The sequence below is a fragment of the Anomaloglossus baeobatrachus genome, chromosome 8 (genome assembly GCF_048569485.1).
Source record: "Anomaloglossus baeobatrachus isolate aAnoBae1 chromosome 8, aAnoBae1.hap1, whole genome shotgun sequence".
Taxonomy (NCBI): Eukaryota; Metazoa; Chordata; class Amphibia; order Anura; family Aromobatidae; genus Anomaloglossus; species Anomaloglossus baeobatrachus.
In genome coordinates this window covers 200517492-200538224 of record NC_134360.1, presented here as the reverse complement: position 1 = coordinate 200538224, position 20733 = coordinate 200517492, and the positions used below count along the sequence as shown (strand labels likewise).

General features: G+C 46.1%; 1 protein-coding gene across 2 annotated transcripts in view; it reads right to left on the bottom strand.

Annotated features, from left to right (window-relative positions):
* The window catches only part of DPYD (dihydropyrimidine dehydrogenase), a 1712944-nt gene that overhangs the window by 478622 nt on the left and 1213589 nt on the right, over window positions 1-20733 (bottom strand). For both annotated transcript variants that reach the window (XM_075321045.1, XM_075321044.1), the window contains exon 15: window positions 1442-1510. In XM_075321045.1, the coding sequence (XP_075177160.1) occupies window positions 1442-1510 (69 nt within the window). The remainder of the gene's footprint in view (window positions 1-1441; window positions 1511-20733) is intronic.

Below are 20733 nucleotides of genomic sequence, written 5' to 3'. Positions count from 1 at the left end.
CAGTCATACGGGTGTAGGGGATCACCCATGCAAAATTTATAAGAGTACTATGACTTAAAGAGGCAGTGCTCCTCTATTATCTGTGTGTTATGCACTAGCCGGCTCAGCCGGTGCTCCCCCTCTTAACTGCAGACTTGGGCTAACCTGGTCCTAAAAAGTGCCAGAAAGAGAGAAAGAGCGGGAGAAAGTTTTGGGTAGGAACAGGAGAAGTCAGGTAGCCAGAGAGTATGATAGAGGAGATGCTGTCTGTGTTCTTCCCGAGAACGGTGGTTAGAGAAGAGGTACAGTGCCGGTTGCAAGAGATCCAGCGAGCCAGACTGTGAGAGAGCCCTGAACACCATCAAGCGAGTACTGGACTGAGGTGCTTCTAGGTTGGCAAACCCAAATAGCAGAAGAGACGTAAACCAGAGGAGTGGGAGGAACCCAGGGATGTGTGAAGCACAGAGTTCCCCCCTGCCCTGCAAAGAGAAGTGTATACCAAAGGGCATCACAGCACTGAACTCCTAGGAGTGGAATTGTTCCCCATCAACCGTACCATGAGTTGTTACCGGTGTGTGCACTTAATAGAGTGTAGCATAGGACTCAGTAGCCAGAACGTGGTAACCGTGAGGCCCAACTAGCGGAGGCCGACTAGGTTGTTAATGCAGTGCAGTTGTGAAAATATTGTGCTTGCCTAGATGTACAGTTTAATTGATATTTGTAATAGCTGGAGAGGCGAATAGTTGGGGCGCCCCAGCTAGAGTTTGCAGTGTGTTAAATTTGACTGTTAGCCACTTACTCACCCCCTGTTCAGTTGTATAAACACTTATCTCCTGCCTGTAAATAAAGCTCTACCCTTGCTTCTGTCACCTTGTCTTGCGTACAGTAATTGAACTCTGCACAACAGTGGTCCCTCGGCCATCTCTACACAGGCACAGCTGGTGTGATTTCAGTCACCACTCTGTGCATAGCGAGAGGCAGCTGTGTCCATTGCCCTGGTAATGACTGACAGCCAGCTCAGCATTACATTAGTAAAGAGCTGGATGTCAGTCAGTGACGGGGGTGCAGTTTCAGCCACTGCTCACTATGTACAGAGCGGTGACTGAAACTGCATCAGCTATTCCTCTATGACTGAAAGCCTCAAACTGCTGGGAAAAATTAAGGTAATTTTTTCTCGTCAGAGGGGCTTTCAGTGACGTGGCTCTTATCTGCAGGTTAATAGTGTTTTTTTTACATTTCAAGTTCCCTTTAGGATACTTTTATTAGTAATGTGTAGACAGGATATTCTGTGCGTAGTGTTTACAGATCATTTATGGAACAGTGAGCTCGTTGTAGAATTTCAGAATTACTGCTCAACAAAAACCCCTTGTCTTCTTACACACACGCTTCTTTCTTGACCTCAGAAGATATACATATAAACAGTTAATTACTGGACTATATATAGTTCATACCAAACTCTTACCTCCGCCATTTGAGACAGTTTGGTCCAGTCTTCCTTATTGTAACTGCACATAATACTTGCGATGATTATCTGAAATGAAACATTTGAAAACCAATTATTTCTTTAGTTCATAACCTTCACCTAGTGACATAATCATGAGATTTACTTTAATAAATTACTGTAAAACCAATGAAAAAATAAGTATTAAAAAAAAAAAATAAAAAAACAGAATAAGTATACATTTTTCTGTTTTTAGTACTGTAGTAGTGTGGCACACACTCCTTGCACCCAGGGGAACAAATGGTAGATACCAATTAACGAAGTCAAGTTTGGCTGAAAAAGGCCGGAAGGAGAAGCCTAGCTGACTTTTTCCCCATCCTAGGACACATCTCTGCGCTTGGCTTATTTCACAACCTTTGTTTTCCCTGAATTGCTGCAGCATGGAGAGGCTGACATCTTTCCTTTTGATATTAACTAAAATAAAATGGTATGTCAAATATAGGCATACCTAAGGGGTACTTTGCATGCTGCGACATTGCAAGTCGATGCTGCGATGCAGAGCGCGATAGTCCCCGCCCCCGTCGCAGCTGCGATATCCTTGTGATAGCTGCCGTAGCGAACATTATCGCTACAGCAGCTTTACATGGACTCATCTGTCCTGGGACGTCGCTTTGGCTGGCGACCCGCCTCCTTATTAAGGGGGCGGGTCGTACGACATCACTGCGAGGTCACACGGCAGGCAGCCAATAGGTGCGGAGGGGCGAAGATGAGCGGGATGTAAACATCCCGCCCACCTCCTTCCTTCCGCATATCCTACGGAAGCCGCGGTGACGCCGGTAGATGTTCCTTGCTCCTGCGGCTTCACACACAGCGATGTGTGCTGCCGCAGTAGCGAGGAACAACATCGGACCGTCGCGTCAGCGTAATTATGGATTACGCCGACGCTGCACCGATGATATGATTACGACGCTTTTGCGAATCTTTACACACTATGATGTTGCATGCGATGCCGGAAGTACGTCATTTTCAATTTGACCCCACCGACATCGCACATGCGATGTCGTAGTGTGCAAAGCCCGCCTAAGTTCACACACACAAAAAGCATTTTGAATGAATGTGACGATTTAGCAGAAAATAGGCAGCGAATAATCACCACTTTAAACTTTTTTTACGTAGAATCAAATCTTATCCACAGAAGATAAAAATTTGCACATCTTAAAGATTTGGAGACACTGCAATGAAGTCCCGTGGATTTGTGGCCCCTTTAAATTGTATGGATACATAGAGTAGTTTCTTCACTCATGGATGGCAACAATAATGCAGAAGGATACCACTAACAGATTAATATAGTTTAACTCACTAGGAGGCAATAAGCGTAATTGATAACAAAATCTCTTTAAAAGGGAACAATCTTGAACAAAAGTGGAAAGTTGGAATATAGTAAGTAGCGAAGACTATAGCGGGCTTTACATGCTGCAGTCTTGCTAGTGAGATCGCAAGCGATCGTACCCGCCCCCGTCGGTTGTGAGACACGGGCAAATCACTGCCCATCGCGCACAACCTCGTCGCTTACCCCCGTCACTCGGACTTATCTGTCCTGCGACGTCGCTCTGGCCGGCGATCCGCCTCCTTTCTAAGAGGGCGGGTCATGCGGCATCACAGCAACGTCATACGGCAGCCGTCCAATAGAAGCGGAGGGGCGTAGATGAGCGGGATGTAAACATCCTTGCGGAAGCATTGGCAGTGGAGGCAGGTAAGGAGATGTTCTTCGCTCCTGCGGTGTCACACATAGCGATGTGTGCTGCCGGAGGAACGAGGAACAACATCGCTAATTAGAAGAGAACGATTTTATGTTTTAGGATGACCTCTCCGTAGCAAACGATTTTGGCCGCTTTTGCGATCGTTTTAGGTTGCACATAAGTGTCCCACACTGCGATATTCTTAATGGCGCCGCATATGCATCACAAACAACGTGACCCTGACGATAAATCATTAACTATATCAAAGTGTGTAAAGCCCGCTTAACTACACTTTGATCACACTTGAAACAGTCTGCTTGCAAACACCTCAGCAGCACTTCATTCACTCAGATAAATCTCTTTATCTTTTACTAAGCGCATGTAAGCACACAGCCACAGTGTTGGTGGCTGGCTCTTCTTATAGTTACCTTACTGGATGGATCTATGCTCCCCTTTGTGATATCAATCTTTGCATTCTCTGCGTAAGGCCGAAGTAACACTTGCGAGTGACTCCTGCGAGTCTCACATCGCATCACCTGACACGGCTGCAGACATAAGCATCTCAGCTGCATAGAAATACATGCACCCAACCCACACCTGTCACGAGAGTGTGCGGCCGTGCCGGGTGATGTGATGCGAGACTCACGCGAGTCACTCACAAGTGTGTCTCTGGCCTAATACATGATCTCTCATCTAACTGGGATAATCTCTTCTCCCTGATGCAGAATACATAAACTGCAACCAGGCTGGAGGATTTTGCATGCTCCTGAATTGCCTTATACAGTATACAGTATGTCCCCTTACTTTCTAGCTATTTATTTTGCAGACATCATCCCTGCTTCCACCAGCTTTGTCTGCCTATCCCAGTTTGCTCAAAACAACATAACACCCTTTGCGTAGAACAAGTGGTAATTGGGAAGTAAGCCAATAAAAATCAAGTGTGGTAACTCTGTATGCTCTGCATTAATCACTTTAGTCATCGCCCTTACTTTGCAAATCTTGGCATCTTATACTAGAGGCAGTTTTCCTGCAAAATATATTGAAACATATACCGCTAATCCCATGAATCTTACATGCGGTGCTTCACTAAACCTGCTCCACAGTCGTTGCATCATACATACTCTATAAATACATGTCATAACATAAAAAATTGCATTTAATAGCATATCATAACATCACCATGGCATCAAAGGAGGTTGGGGTTCAAATAAAAAACTGTATGGAATTTTTATAAGAAAATGTTGAACTTATTTTTAATCCAGTTACAATGTCGTTACCATAGATCATAAGGTGTGATAAAAAAACAAAACATTCTGCACTTGCCTACATGTTCCCTGCTCTTAAAGGGAACCTGCAACCAAAATATAAATTGTTTGATCTGCCAGCAGGATATTATAGAGTCGAATGAGCTGAGAAGATTGATATTGGTTTATTGGAAAGGATTTTGTATAAATCTGAATTCACATGTTTGTGTCTAGTCTGTGAAAATGAATCAAATTCATAAATACAAGGTAGGTTAGATATGTGAAGCCCCACGGGTGTAGTGTCGGTGCATTACCTTCAGGGACTCCACTCGGCTGGATCTGGTCACAGGTAGGAGATCTTCTTCTTGTCGTGACACCACTCTCAGTATTGCGGCCAGTAGGGACCGCCACTGCAGGTTGAGGGTCGCCTGGGGCTGATGGTATGTGCAGTTAGTTGGAATAGCCTCCTGAGAGTGAGGCAAGCCCCAGGGCCCGATGTAGGTGCGTAGTACCACAAGGCGCAGAATAACTCCACACAGGCAGAATGTCTTTCAGGGTTTTTACTCACTTCAGGTGGCAGGGTGAGTAACCCGGGCGTAGCTGGGATGAACCAGGCGGGAACCAGGTGTCCTTCAGGCTGACTTGTGAGGGTGACTACTAACTCGCCTTCCTTAGCCCTTTTTTTGGTTTGGGGTGACCCCGACTTTTAGTCCCTATGGGGGTCACCCAGGGAAGTTGCTGAAGCCTCACTCCCCTTCGTTTGCCGTGTGCTTGTTGCCTGGGCCAGATCACTCCAGCTTCTTGCCTCCTGTGAGCTATGGGCCCTAACTGTGGCTACGTGGCTGCGGCTTTTGTGGTGTTGTGGCGTGGGCTTTGAGAGCCCCACACCGGCAGGTTTAGCAAAAGAAAGCTGGATCTATCTCCGCTTCGGGATCTGCCGCCCGTTTGGGCCTGGTACTCCCTAGCAGTCTCCTTACTTCCCACTCTGTGCTCTCTCTTTAGCTGGAGATGGGTTTCGGGTAGCACTCCTAGTTGACCGTTCTCCCCCGTCGGTAGCCACTGCGCGGACGCTGTCAGACTCCAGCAGCCCAGGGGAAGGGGTCAGCTCCTCTCGGAGCTCCCTGGACTCTGCTCTGAACTGGCTCACTGCTCCTCCTCTCCTGTTCTTGCCTACGCCACCTAGCAACCAGATTCTCTTACCACACCCCTTGAGAGGAGATGGAGGCTTTTGGCCCCCTCCACTATTCCAGTGAAGGTCAAGGCTTTTCCCCCTCCTGGGATCCCCAGGGGTCCTCTCATGGGTACATGTGTGAGAGCTGATTACTATGCGCCTGTGTTCCACACCCCGGTCAGCCTTCTGGATTACCTGTATTGTACTGTCCCCAGCATTGGGTGCAGTACTCAGTGGTGCCTGACCAGGTCAGGGGCGCCACATTCCCCCTTAGTTATCACCAGCACGTCCTCGGGCTGCAAGACAACATTTTAAAATGCAGAAAACATTAAAACATTTTTAAAAGCACCAGGTACCATACATCACCACCCTCCACCCACAAGTCCGTTAACCCACCCAAAACCCTTTCACGTTGGCCGCGACTTCAGCCACTTCTGGCAGGATGTAGAGGCGGCTTTCATGGTCTGGTGGTCTTCAGGGTATACCTGGCCTGGTGGATCCGCGCCTTCAGCCTCTTCTGGCAGGATGCAGAGGCGGCCTCCACAGTTGGTGCTGACCAGGTACCCTCTTTGTGGTGGAGAGCCAGGCCCCATAAACAGGCATGCTCTCTGGTCGCAGGTGAGCCAAGGCCCTATATACGGACGGGCTCCTCCTGGTTGCAGACGAGCCAAGCCCCTAAACAGGCTGACTCTGGTGGTGGTGGTGCCCTCTGGTGTAACTATTTACACTGCGAGAGTTTGTGGCTATAGCCAGTTCATAGCCTTAAGGTTTATTTCTCACATCAGTTTATGTGGGCACATTCTTAAACTTGTAAAACGTTGCAAAACAAACTTTTCAAACTGGTAACTTGCTTTACTTTACTTGAACTTATGCAGACTCCTCTTCACCAGGGCTTGGGCCTGTAGGGCTGCGGCACCTGTTGCTTCCTTGACCTCTTTCTTCATCAGGCCCAGGCAGGGATCTTTTTGGCATGATTGCTGCAGGAGTCGTCTTGGGGGTATGCGGAGGGAGTATGTACTGGTCCACCAACCATTGTGGAAACTTGGCCTCCATGTCAACCTTCAGCTGCCAGTATGCGGGGTCCTCCCCCAGCGTGGGCTTTCCAGCAGGGACCTCTTTGGACTGGGGAGCGGTGTCTGCTCTGGCCTTGCAGGCCGGGGAAAATGGTACGTCTGTCTTTTCTTGGCGGGCCGCGCCTGGCATGGCGGCGGCCTGGTCTTGGCGGGCCGCGCCTGGCATGGCGGCGACCTGGATGGGCGTTTCTGGCGCAGCTTGGATCGGCGTCGCAGCTGCGATGGGGGCTTTGCAGGCTGGGCTGGGCGTCGCTGCAGCGATCTGGGCTTGGCGGGCCGCACCTGACGGGGCTGCGGCCTGGTTCAGCACCTCACTTGCGGCGCGGACGAGCGTTGCGGCTGCGGTAGGGTCTCGGCGGGCCGGGCCTAGCATGGCGGCGGCCTGGGTCAGCGTCACACCTGCGGCGCGGATGAGGGTCGCGGTGGCAGCCGGTTCTCTGCGGGCCGGACTGGGCGTCGCTGCAGGGACCGGGTCTTGGTGGGCCGCGCAGGGCATCGCTGCGGCGGCCTGAGCTTGGCGGGCTGCACCTGGCGTGGCTGCGGCCTGCTTCAGCGTCACCGCGCCGGACGCCTCTTCAGGGACCGCGGACGTGGCAGCAGGGGTCGGGGCACTCGCGCTGGCAGGGGCATCACTGGACTCACCCATCGGTGGCAGCATCGGGGTCTGAGTCGTCACCGCCCGGTCTGGCACTCGGCGCGCGGCTCTCTCTTCGTAGGCCTGAACCGCCGCGGTCATTCCCAGGAACTCCGCACGTCCCTCTCTGATCAGCCTTCCGACCCTGGCCTCCAGTTGATCGCAGAACTCGGCGAGCTCCCGACACCACCAGGCAGCGGAGCCTGGCTCTGGGTCTCTGCATTCAGACGCCATTTTCTCTAACAACAAGCTGCTGGCTTCTTTTCCGTTCCGCCGTCTCTGGACGCTTCCGCTCTCTTCACAAGCGAGGTCAGAACTCTGCAGGGGATCTCTGGGTAGCCACACCTCTTCGTGGGCGGTAACTTCTCCCAGCGCGGGCTGCTGTTGTTTTTCAGCGCGCTTTTCATGGTGGCAATATGGCGGCGCTTCCAATTTTTCAAGCGGACCGCCCAGGCACATGGTCACCTGTCTGGACAGGTCTAGTCCTTATCCTGTTCGTGACGCCAGATGTGAAGCCCCACGGGTGTAGTGTCGGTGCATTACCTTCAGGGACTCCACTCGGCTGGATCTGGTCACAGGTAGGAGATCTTCTTCTTGTCGTGACGCCACTCTCAGTATTGCGGCCAGTAGGGACCGCCACTGCAGGTTGAGGGTCGCCTGGGGCTGATGGTATGTGCAGTTAGTTGGAATAGCCTCCTGAGAGTGAGGCAAGCCCCAGGGCCCGATGTAGGTGCGTAGTACCACAAGGCGCAGAATAACTCCACACAGGCAGAATGTCTTTCAGGGTTTTTACTCACTTCAGGTGGCAGGGTGAGTAACCCGGGCGTAGCTGGGATGAACCAGGCGGGAACCAGGTGTCCTTCAGGCTGACTTGTGAGGGTGACTACTAACTCGCCTTCCTTAGCCCTTTTTTTGGTTTGGGGTGACCCCGACTTTTAGTCCCTATGGGGGTCACCCAGGGAAGTTGCTGAAGCCTCACTCCCCTTCGTTTGCCGTGTGCTTGTTGCCTGGGCCAGATCACTCCAGCTTCTTGCCTCCTGTGAGCTATGGGCCCTAACTGTGGCTACGTGGCTGCGGCTTTTGTGGTGTTGTGGCGTGGGCTTTGAGAGCCCCACACCGGCAGGTTTAGCAAAAGAAAGCTGGATCTATCTCCGCTTTGGGATCTGCCGCCCGTTTGGGCCTGGTACTCCCTAGCAGTCTCCTTACTTCCCACTCTGTGCTCTCTCTTTAGCTGGAGATGGGTTTCGGGTAGCACTCCTAGTTGACCGTTCTCCCCCGTCGGTAGCCACTGCGCGGACGCTGTCAGACTCCAGCAGCCCAGGGGAAGGGGTCAGCTCCTCTCGGAGCTCCCTGGACTCTGCTCTGAACTGGCTCACTGCTCCTCCTCTCCTGTTCTTGCCTACGCCACCTAGCAACCAGATTCTCTTACCACACCCCTTGAGAGGAGATGGAGGCTTTTGGCCCCCTCCACTATTCCAGTGAAGGTCAAGGCTTTTCCCCCTCCTGGGATCCCCAGGGGTCCTCTCATGGGTACATGTGTGAGAGCTGATTACTATGCGCCTGTGTTCCACACCCCGGTCAGCCTTCTGGATTACCTGTATTGTACTGTCCCCAGCATGGGTGCAGTACTCAGTGGTGCCTGACCAGGTCAGGGGCGCCACAGATACACACATCTACTGTGGGTCTCCGAGTCAAAGTCGTCAGCCTCATATTTTCTTAGGTGAGTTCAGATCTTGTTACCTGACAGAACACAAAATTTGTATATCTGAATGCACATCCTAACACAACGTGTCAAAAAGCTATTAGCTTGGGTCAGGAGACCAATGATAGGTTTTGTGAGAGAGTGGAGGTGACACTTGCAGACTTGCAGTGTTGCCTCCCATCCACCAAGGGGTCTCTGCACAGGCAAAACAAGAGACTCTGTGTGGTTAGGTATAGGACAGTGTGTGGCCTAGGCCCGCAGAGTGCAGACATGCTGTTAACTGCTCTTGGCCCGTACATCGAGAGTCCTGGATCTGGTCGCCAGATAGAGACTATCGAGTGTGTGAGCAGTACGAGTCCCACACCTGGAAAGCGGGGCTTTTGCTCTTGTATTAAGAACTGATATCAAGAAGACATCCTTGCGGGTTGGCAGCTTGAAACCCCTGGTTGAATCTGTTCTTGTGACGTTTTCGGACAGGTGTCAGCCCCGAATATTTAGCTACTCCCTATGAATCTACAAGAGACCCTCTTCAATTTTTTATCCCTGGGTCAGTGTGAGTGGAATGTGAGTCCTGAGCTCAGGAGCCTAATGGACATTGTTGGCTAGAAGTGTGCACACATCCATTAGCGTTTGGCACCAAACTAGCTTAGGTAGGCTGTAGCTATTTAGACGGAAACTGAACTTTTCCTCACGGAATACTGCAGTTACTGCTAAAGGTTGGCACCAGAGTAGCCTGCTGCTGTCTGTGGGGTACAGGAGAGGGGAAGGTTAGCATTGTAGATAAGTTTGTAAGCCATTGTGCTGACCCATCGACAGGTCCTCCTGTACACTCAGTAATTTTCACTGCACAAAGGAGTAGTATTCGCACCTTTGCCCTATGCAGAGCGCACGTTAGGTAAATTTGTTCTGAGATCTCCGGACACATTGGAAAGTATATGTTATATTTTGTTTGTCCTTTCTATTCCAATCCACTTTTATCATAAAAACCTAGTTTCCCACATTGTTGGGTCTTGTTCCTGATCCCACTGTATTCTGAGAGTATCCTCTCTGCTTCACAGTTTGGGCATTGTTCATGATCACTTTGCTGTCAAGGAAAGGGACCCAATAATTGATTGACAATTGATTGTACATAAAGGTAAAGTTGTCAATCATAATTAGTACCACCTACTTGACTACTAAGCATAGAATGACCAGAGAATTCAAGGGAACAATACAAGTTATGCTGTATCTTTTCTTACAAGCATATAAACTTATATATCAATCCCCTCAGCTCCTTGTGCTTTAAAACATGTTTCTTATAGATTCCCCAATATTTGCCAAGCTGTTAGGTTCTCTTTAACCTTGAGAAAAAAAAAGTCAAAATGTAGCTAGTTATTCTGGAATATTCTTTGAGTTTATTGGTTATTACTATTAAACAATATTGCTCTGTGATACTTTACACATCAAACAAGTTCACCAATATACAGTACTTTCTTCATATAAGGAATCTCAAGCTTTTAAAACCTTTTAATGAGAAGGCCTTGAGCAAACCAATCTTTTTTGATCTTTCCTTTGGAGTACAGTGTGTCGAACAATCAATAGACCATCAAAGCCAGACTTTCATAAACACCGGCCAAAATAGATACAATGATGAAAGTTTGTACTTGATAAATAGAACAAAATCAAAATGCAGATGTAGCCTTTACGGTGACAGTTTGTAGCAGGGTCTGCCAGAATAAGGCCCCTTTCACATTGCGTTATGATAGCATTTTAGTGGTTCCGTTGGGGCTTCCGTCTGAACCCCCCTCAAAACAGGTTTCAGACGTAAGCACCGATGAGGCCATTGACTCTAATGGTGCAGACAGAGTCAGTGTGTGCTCTATCGTGCACCCTTTTTGGGAGTGTATGCTTAGTGGATGCAGTCTACTACATATGGGTGTCTGCCTCCACTAAGCGTATACTCCCGAAAATGGTGCACGACAGAACACACTGTGACTCCATCTTTGCCATTATAGTCAATGACCCCGTTAGTGCATATGTCCGAAACCCGTTTTGCGGGGGGTTTGGACAGAGGCCTCGACGGGACTACTGAATGGAGGTCAGAATGCAGTGTGAAAGTAGCTTAAGTCATAGATGTTGCACTTCAAAATCTTTATCAAATTTTATATTATGGCTTTGTCCCGAACATGGTTGGAACCTCAGTTCCACAAGAGATCCCAATAGGTTGATTTTTTCCAAAATGACTTCATATTTCATATTCTGTCCTGCCATTTGGTCATTGTGGTCTGTAATTTCATCCAATTCCACACCATTACCAGGTCTACATACCACTCGTTGGGTTGCCCTAGTCACTTTACAGGGAAACTCCTTGCAACCAGTGGGTCATAATGGCCATTGCAATTATTTGTTGATGGACATTGATCATGAACATGCAACAAACTCACACGTGATTTCTATACTACATCTTTGCTTGTATGGGCGATAAATGTAAACTAGACTTCATGGGTGGTTGCAATTCTGTTACATATATAAGCAGATGAATACACTTCCGACGATAATACACCACTTCAGACTAATCGGATGGACACTATTGGAGACACAAGATGCCTTACGGCACTAAACTGGGTGCATTTATAGCAAAGTAACAGATTGTTCATAATCTGTGATGCTCTCCAAGTGGTGAAGCAATAGCATCAGAGTTTCTATGACAATGATCTGAAAGCTTTAACATACCATATGGCTGTACCACGTGGCTAACCCTAATAGCATTTCACTAAATTAGAGATTTTATTCTATGCAGAATTCACAATATGACTAGACCTAACGCATGATAATGTTCTACCATGCAGAATGGGATTTGAGTGACGTTGTCTGACATCGGTGTTGCAAAGTGAGATGATCTTCTTGTATGGTATCAACAAAAACTCCCGCTTAGAACAATATGGAGTCTTATGAATGCTCAGAAGTTCACATCAAGGTTGCTTTTCTGATTGCTGCCATCAGATGATGAGTAGCAAAGTAAACAAAAGTAATAGACACAATCTTCCAAAATATTTTTACCTATTAGCGATAGGACACATGACAAGTACTACGGACCGAGTGGAATGCAATGAAAAATCGCAAGTTAAGGCCCCGTTACACGCAATGACGTATCTAACGATATATCGCCGGGGTCACGGATTCCGTGACGCACATACGAAATCGTTAGCGACGTCGTTGCGTGTGACACCAACGAGCGACCATTAACGATGGAAAATACTCACCAAATCGTCCATCGTTGACACGTCGTTCCTTTTCAAAAAAATCGTTGCTTGTTGAGGACGCAGGTTGTTCGTCATTCCCGAGGCAGCACACATCGCTACGTGTGACACCTCAGGAACGAGGAACATCACCGTACCTGCGGCCGCCCACAATGAGGAAGGAAGGAGGTGGGCGGGATGTTACGGCCGCTCATCTCCGCTCCTCCGTTTCTATTGGGTGGCCGCTTAGTGATGCCGCTGTGACACCGCATGGACCACCCTCTTAGAAAGGAGGCGGTTTGCCGGCCACAGCGACGTCGCTAGGCAGTGTGATGACTCCTAACGATATTGTGCACCACAGGTAGCGATTTGCCCGTGACGCACAACTGACGGGGGCGGGTGCTTTCACCAGCGACAACGCTAGCGATGTCGCTACGTATAAAGCCCGCTTTACTCTATGGGGCCATTCCCCTCTGCGATTATTTTCTCAGCCCTAATCGGACCGAGAAAAACAGTCGCAGTATGCTGTGGGTGGAATCCAATCTATATTCATTAAAGGGGCTTTCAGTTCTGTAAATATCCAGTCCCCCAGCTGCAGGTTTGTGTAGAAAACCAAATTATGCTTTACTCAGCCTCCTGGGTCCAGCAATGAGTTTTTACCACTGTACTCAGTGTACGTAATTGTATACAGTGCCCATGTCACATCAAAAGTACTGCAGGCAGTCAGTGAGAGGCTCATACCATCAACTCGGGCAAAGCCACTGAACTTGGCTGTTGCCTACTCTGCTATTAATGTGACGGCAGAGCTATAGACAGTAAAATATACCAGGAGCAGCATCTGAGACTAAATTCTGGAATTGGGAAGTGTGTTAAAAGCATAGCATGTTATTGCAAATCAAACTGCAGCCGTGTGAGAAGGATGAACTAAAACTAGAAAATGATTTTAAACAATGGCAGTAGCAATGCATGCTGAGAATGAAAGGAAAATATAGGAAGGGAAGTTCCTGCACATATAATGCTGGCAGAATGCTGATGTAGAAGAGCTGTCCCTTTAAAAGGAGTTGTTTTTACTTATTGTCCGAAACGCGTAAGGTGCCCTTATGCGTGTTCTCTCATGTTTTGGACCTAATACATTTTTGATATTTTAAAATACTGGATTGTGGTGCTGGGTCCACTCTTCACTCCTTCTCAGCTATATACAAGCCTGTCCGGCCTAGAGGACTACGAGCACCTGCAAGTCCTGGAGCGCAGTTGCCTATGGTAAGCTGAAGTCCGGTTATTCTCTTTCCCTTAAAAAAAAAGTGTATACAAAGTTACAGAGCAAAGAATTTCCTGGAGATATTTGTCACAGGTAGTCTCCGGTGAACCCAGGGAAGCCTATTTTGGCCCTAAGGCTGGCGCCCCTGAGCTTGACCTAACACACGGAGGTATCCTTAATGGTAGGGAGGTCTGGGCCTCCAACCTAGGCCCTATCTCCTGTCCATGTTCTTGGAGTTATGAGTCCCCCTCTACAAATATGGACAGACAGGGGTAACAACAAAACAACAACAACTCATACATACTGCAACCATACACAAAGGAGCCACTAAAGTGTACGAGATAAAACAGCATAAAAAGGGGGGAAGAAGACAAACTACCAAACTACTGGGAAACTAACATACAATAAACAACCACAACAAAAAATTCTGCAGCCCAAAACAAAACAGAGAGAGAGAGTTCCACAGCTCCTTCCACCTCTGGGCCAAGCTTCCAAATGATAGGAAAAAAAACGGCACCCTCTGGTGGACATAGAGGGTATTTTTAGAACCTGGGTGGGGTCCCCACTGGAAACACCTGACCAGGAGTCAGGAGCTGCTGGAATTAACCCTCTTCTCCCCAAAGGAAATGGAATTAATATAATCTGCAGAGTCCTACAAGACAAAGTGAGACTCTGACCCCGAATATGTCACAAAACTCCACAACAGGGGAAAGTCTATAACAATATTAAGTTGTAGTTTAAACTTTATGTGGCAGAAAGACCGTGTTTTTTACAGGTTTTGTTTGAAAGGACAGGTACACTTTAAGACTTGGACAAGATAAACAATTTTCCGTCCATCAAGAGTTCATTAACTTTTGTGCAATCTCTCTCGACTATTCATCACATATTAAATAGCTGGTAATGGAACCGACAAACTAATTAAAAAAGAAGGAGAATTTAAATCACAATGTAAAACCTAGAACAAAGTGCAGGGTAAGATTCATGTCTTACTCAGGCGTAGCACGTTGATGCTAAGCAGTCTGTAAATAGACCTCACTGACGTGACCAGAATATAATACTATTGTCAAGCACATTGGAAATCAAGGCAACAATTTCTATTCCGGATATATACTAAATTTTTTATTAGGCAAAAGCACAAGCAAGTCAGAGGTGATCTGCTGTAAATTAGAAGTGGCTGAGTTAGGTTTTGTCAAATTATATTCATGAAGCATGAAGGTCCTCGGGGATCTCACCAAAAAGTGAAGAGTCTGGAGTGTCTGGTGCCTTCAACAGCTGTTAATTTCATTAACAAGTTTATTAATTAGAGAAACATTGCCCTGTTTAAATCTTTATTACAGAACATTGCACAGTATCGCTCGAAAAGACAAGGTGAAAATGCAACATTCACGGTAACACAACCATTCTGTACGGCTGGAACTAATATGTTGAACTAGAAAACACCTTTGTCTACACCTGGTAATGTTTTTTTCCCCAAGAGGACATTAAGTGGTTATTGGTGCTCGAATATTTATAGCTGGAAAAGTTAATTCCTTTTTATTTGGTATTTTTTGCATTAACGTATTAACAGGTGTACTAAAATTGTTCTATTTACTATAACAGATAAGTCATCTTCTAGCTAGCTGCACATTTTAGAAAAACGTACAACCCGATTGCCATCTACCCGAACAGGTGATAGGTCAACCAGATCAACACTACAAAATACTGACTGATGAGACTGGTAATTACATCAGTAATGACCAGATATTAAGCATGTGGGATGCCAGTGAAATAGCCTACGTTTCACGATTAAGCGGGAAAATACTGTAAATCTTGGCACATAGGGCCAATCTTGAGGATAATATTTATTCAAGTGTTTCCACTATAAAGGACTTCTCACAATACAAATTTAAAGATTACATTATTGGGATCAATCATAAAAGTCAATATAAACCTTTTAACAATCCTTACAACATGACTTAGAAAAAAGCCAAACCAGGATCCCAGTTTGCAGACACAGTGCTTCGGGGTGTTGCCCTTCGTCAGTGCAAAGTATGAGATCTACTTTAGCTGTATGAGAGGCTCAGACTGAGATTAAGAGTTCGGTTCTACTAGCATATGGCTTCCGATGCGAGAGCATCGGAAGTGATATGCTAATGACCCTCTGCTGCGAGCTGCAGCCAAGGGTCATGCGACTGTGATCTTGCGATCGTATCACATCCTTGGGAAGGGGGAGGGAGCACTTAATCCCCATCTCCTCCACTGCCTGTCTCTGCATATATCGCACTGCGGTCAGATGACATGCGAGTGAAGTGCGATGTTTCACATGCTCCCATACACTTGTATGGGGGTGCGTGAGCCAAGACTCGCTGCAAAACACAGCATGTTGCGATTCATTCCACATGCCGCTGTGGCATGAGAAATCAATCACAGATGGATGCTGCTCCATAGTCTTGCACTGGTGCTAATGCAGTCCAATGTTTTATCGGATTGCACTCACACATGAGAATCGCAAGTGGAACCCTAAAGGGTAACGTTTCTCCTTGTGGAGGGTTATATGGCTGGCATTTCAGTGTAAGGAGGCATATATACCAAGCAATGCTCCTCGGGGAATATTATTTCATTTCTCAGAGGAGCATTGCATAGCGTAAAAGCCTCCTCACACGGACATGCCAGTTATGACACTCTCTACAATGAGAAATGTTACCACTTAGATCTAAAATATACCCATAAATGTTTATGAGTAGCATAAATGTTTTCTACAAGCTATCTGAAAATCATGTTTTTCTTTTTAAAGTGGGTCATCTCTCACCATTCAAGTTGGGAAATGATGAGCCAAAAGCAAAAGGTAGGGAAGAACACAACTTTTTGAAGATTATTTCTATGCCAAGTACATATTACTCTAACGACTATTAGAATATATCATCAGTATAGGTGTCTGTTAACGTCTCATTAAAGGGAATCTATCAGCAGACTTTTGCTACATCATCTGGAGCAGCCTGATGCAGGTAAAGAGGTCCTGAGTCCAATGATATATCACTTAGATTGCTGAATGTAGCAGTATTGACACAATCCAAGATTTTAGATTTTGCATGTAGCAGAGCTCATACAGCTGCGCCCACCCAAACCAGGCTTTCAGTGTACATTTCCATAGACAGAAGCTGCTAATCTCAGAAAGGGTTGGATTCAGACTACAGCTCATATGCTCACCAGACCCACTAATGATTACCTGCAATGTTAGTTTAAGCATCTTAGGGTTAACAAAAACAGACTTTGTGATAAGAGATACGGGGCTGAATTCTCTGTTTTAACTCTTACAGCATGCTGTCTTTAGATTACACAGCAGAAACCTGCTGACAGAGTCCCTCTAAATGTTCATCTGCTACAAATGTACAAGCATTACAGAGTTATTAAAATATGTGGTATTACTTGCATGAAATACACCCATGTATATGTGAATTTTTTATATATATATATATATATATATATATATATATATATATATATATATTATATATAGTGTATATATATAAAATAGCTCTCAGATTGTTGTTTCCATTGCGATTACCCTGTATAATAAAGCTAAATAGCTGTGAATGGACATCATAAAGTTGACCAAACTACTGATGAGCAAGCAGTAAAATGCTCCAGTGCTCAGTGCTTGAATCAAGCAGGTCAGATGCTCGGATGAGCTTGACTCGAATACCAAATATAATGGAAAAACAAAACAAACCAATACCTCGTCTTCCAATATAACCTCAGAATCCAAATGAGGGGAGAGAGGCAGTGGCTGACTTCCACCAGTATACAATGGAAAATGAAGAAAAAAATCCTCCCTTCAAGTGGTGAAAAATGCTTTATTGTGCTTACACACAATTAAAATCATAGTGGGGGAACTCTGCACTTGTAAGCCTATGAGTAAGGTGCTTTTTCCACCGTAAACGCGTAAGCGTTGCAGAGAGGGGATCATTCCCCCACTATGATTTTAATTGTGTGTTAGCACAATAAAGCATTTTTCACCACTTGGGCGAGAGGATTTTTTTCTTCATTTCCCAAATATAATGGAAGTCAATGGTAAATTCGAACATATTGCTGGAAGACCCGAACAGGAGGGCTAGTAAGGCAGGAAAATCTCTGAGGTTGATGGAAGTAGTGCTCAAATGGAATGGGACCAGCATGGGAAAGATACCTGGATGCATCTGATTCCTAAGTCACTGCTGGTAACTTATTAAAAAAATAATTTAAAAAAATGACATGGGGTCCCCCCTATTTTTGACAACCAAGGTAAAACAGACAGCTGCAGGCTGGTATTATTAGGCTGGGAAAGGCCATGGTTATTTTGCCCTTCTGAGTCTCAAAAAACATCCCGCAGCCACCTCAGAAGTGACATATCTATTAGATGCTATAATTCTGGTGCTTTGATTGTCTCTTCCTGATTGCCCTGGTGTGGTGGCAATTGGGGGTAGTATTTTTTCAGGTTGATGTAATGTCAGCTTGCATCAAGCCCATGGGTTAGTAATGGAGAGTTGTCTATTAGACATTCTGTACTAAGCCAGAAATCCAAAAAATATACACACACCAAAAAATAGTATATTTGAAAAAACTCCCCCACACTGTCCGTCTTTCACCAATTTTTTTTCAAAAATGTTCCCATTAAACTAATCCGTTGTAGTCCACATTCCCTGAGTGTAACTCCATCAAATGTAAATAGCAAAAAAGTACAGCTATTCACAGGTTTCAGGTGTTTTGCATCAATTCTGGGGCACCTTCTTGCTGATATCTTTAGGCTAGGAAGGGCCAAATAACCATGGACCTTCCCAGCCTGATTCAGGCTGCAGCTGTTTGCTTTACCTTGACAAGTTATCAAGAATAGGAGGGCACACCACAACATGTTTTTAATTATTTGTTTATTAAGTTAAAAATCTTGGTGTTGGCATTTTCGTTATTTCTAGCAAATAAAAAGGCTCCAATTCATCATTTGCAGTTTTCTTAAGTAATTTTCCCATTTTTTTTTAGCCTGTTGCTGACTATTGCATCAAATTCTTCAAAATGGCACATTCTATTCCTTTTTTTCGGTCTTGAAATCTTTTGTAATTATTTTTGCCACCAAAAGACAAGCAAAATCTCACAAACAGGGCTATACTGGAGTGGAGATGTCTTAATTATTTTTACTTTTTAAAAAAATGTTAATTGATGAATCAGATTGAGAACATCTTAAATCACTAATCACTTAAAATATGAAAAAAAAACCCCAAACAAACAAGAAGCTAGCATATATAAAATAAAGTTAAAAAGGTGCAAGTGGAATAATGAATTTGATAAAAAAGGGGCTCAAAACACACAACCCCAGACAAAAAACAGGCACAGAGGCAATGATGAATCAAGACCTTAGATATATCGTAGCGTGTAAAGCGGCCTTAACTCTAACGATATGTCGTCGGGGTCACGTCGTTAGTGACGCACATCCGACCTTGTTTAACATATTGTAGTGTGTAACACAAATGAGCGACTGAACGACCAAAAATATTCACCTTATCGTTGCTCGTTGACACGTCACTCATTTTAAAAAAAATCTTCCTTCTGTGCTCCGGTTGTTCATCGTTCCCGAGGCAGCACACGTCGCTCCGTGTGACACCCCGGGAACGATGAACTGCAGCTTACCTGCAGCCGCTGGCAATGTGGAAGGAAGGAGGCGGGCGGGATGTTTACGTCCCGCTCATCTCCGCCCCTTCGTTTCTTTTGGCCGGCCATTGTGTGACGTCGCTGTGACGCCGAACGTCCCTCACCCTTCAGGAAGAGGATGTTCGCCGCCCACAGCGAGGTCGTTTGGGAGGTAAGTACGTGTGACGGGGGTTACCGAGCTTGTGCGACACAGGCAACAAATTGCCCGTATCGCACAAACGATGGGGCGGGTGTGATCGCACATGCGAACACACGATAAATTGATACGTGTAAAGCAGGCTTTGGTAATCTTAGGCCATCAGTAGGATTGGACCAGAATCCAGCTTTTAATTCTGACTTCCCCTCTGGTGTGCCTACAGTGTGTAAATAGATCACTTTATGTTAACATTTAATCAAATTGCTGATTAATAGTGATGGGCGATCCCACACTGTAAAGATTGGGGATCGTACCGATCATATAGTGATCGTGTACACGATCCCGATCACAAGCTTTCCTGGGAAGCTTGTGTTACAGATCGGGTCCAGATCGTGTCCAAGGGCTATAAAATACAGTAAAGCACATTGTTAAAAAACCATTAAGATTGCCTTCCTGCAGACTCTGCCTCCCACTGCTTCTGCTTCCGAGTATGATCATTGCTATGCCGCCCGGTAAGCACCCCTACCTAAAGGACCTTGCATGACGTCTTAGCCATGTGACCAGTTTGTAAACAACGAGGTAATACATCATTGACACCTGACTGGTCACATGGCCATGATATCATGGAAGGTCCTTTACTGAGTGCTGGTTACCGGGAGGGCACAGCAATAATTGGACTCGAAAGCAGAAGCGGACGGAAGACAGAGTCTGCAGGATGCGTCGCAGGACCTGTAAGTATAATGACAATGTTTATTATTAACTATATTCTTTATTTTACAGCCCCAATGCCCCTTCCCATAACTATTTGGGATCAGACGCAAGTTCACGTTATCTTGATCCCAATACCGATCTTTACAAAATGATCGGGCAAGGCTCCCGATCCCGACCATCGGGGGATCGCCCATCACTGCTGATTAACTGTTACTGGATCATTTCTATTGAGCTGATTGACTGCAGTGGTCACATATCCAAGTCAAAAAGTGAGAATTAAGACAAAAAGACTGATGACACTCCCAACACTGCAATGTGAACAGGTGCATAACTGAACATGACATAAAATGACAAAAAAAGAGACAGTTGCACTCTGAAATACAAAAGCATCTCAGAGTTTAGCTGTCATTTTTTTGTGAAAAAAGGGAGACTAAAGGCCCGTCACATGCTATGATATATCTAACGCTATGTCGTCGGGGTCACGGAATTCGTGACGCACATCCGGCATCGTTAGAGATATCGTAGCGTGTGATAGCTCCGTATGACGGTTAACCAGCAAAAATACTCACCTTATCGTTGCTCGTTGACACGTTGTTTATTTTCATAATGTCGTTCCTCCTTCTGTGCGCCGGTTGTTTCTCGTTCCCGAGGCAGCACACATCGCTACGTGTGAAACTCCGGGAACGACGAACACAGCTTACCTGCATCCCATTGGCAATGAGGAAGGAAGGAGGTAGGCGAGATGTTATGTCCCACTCATCTCCGCCCC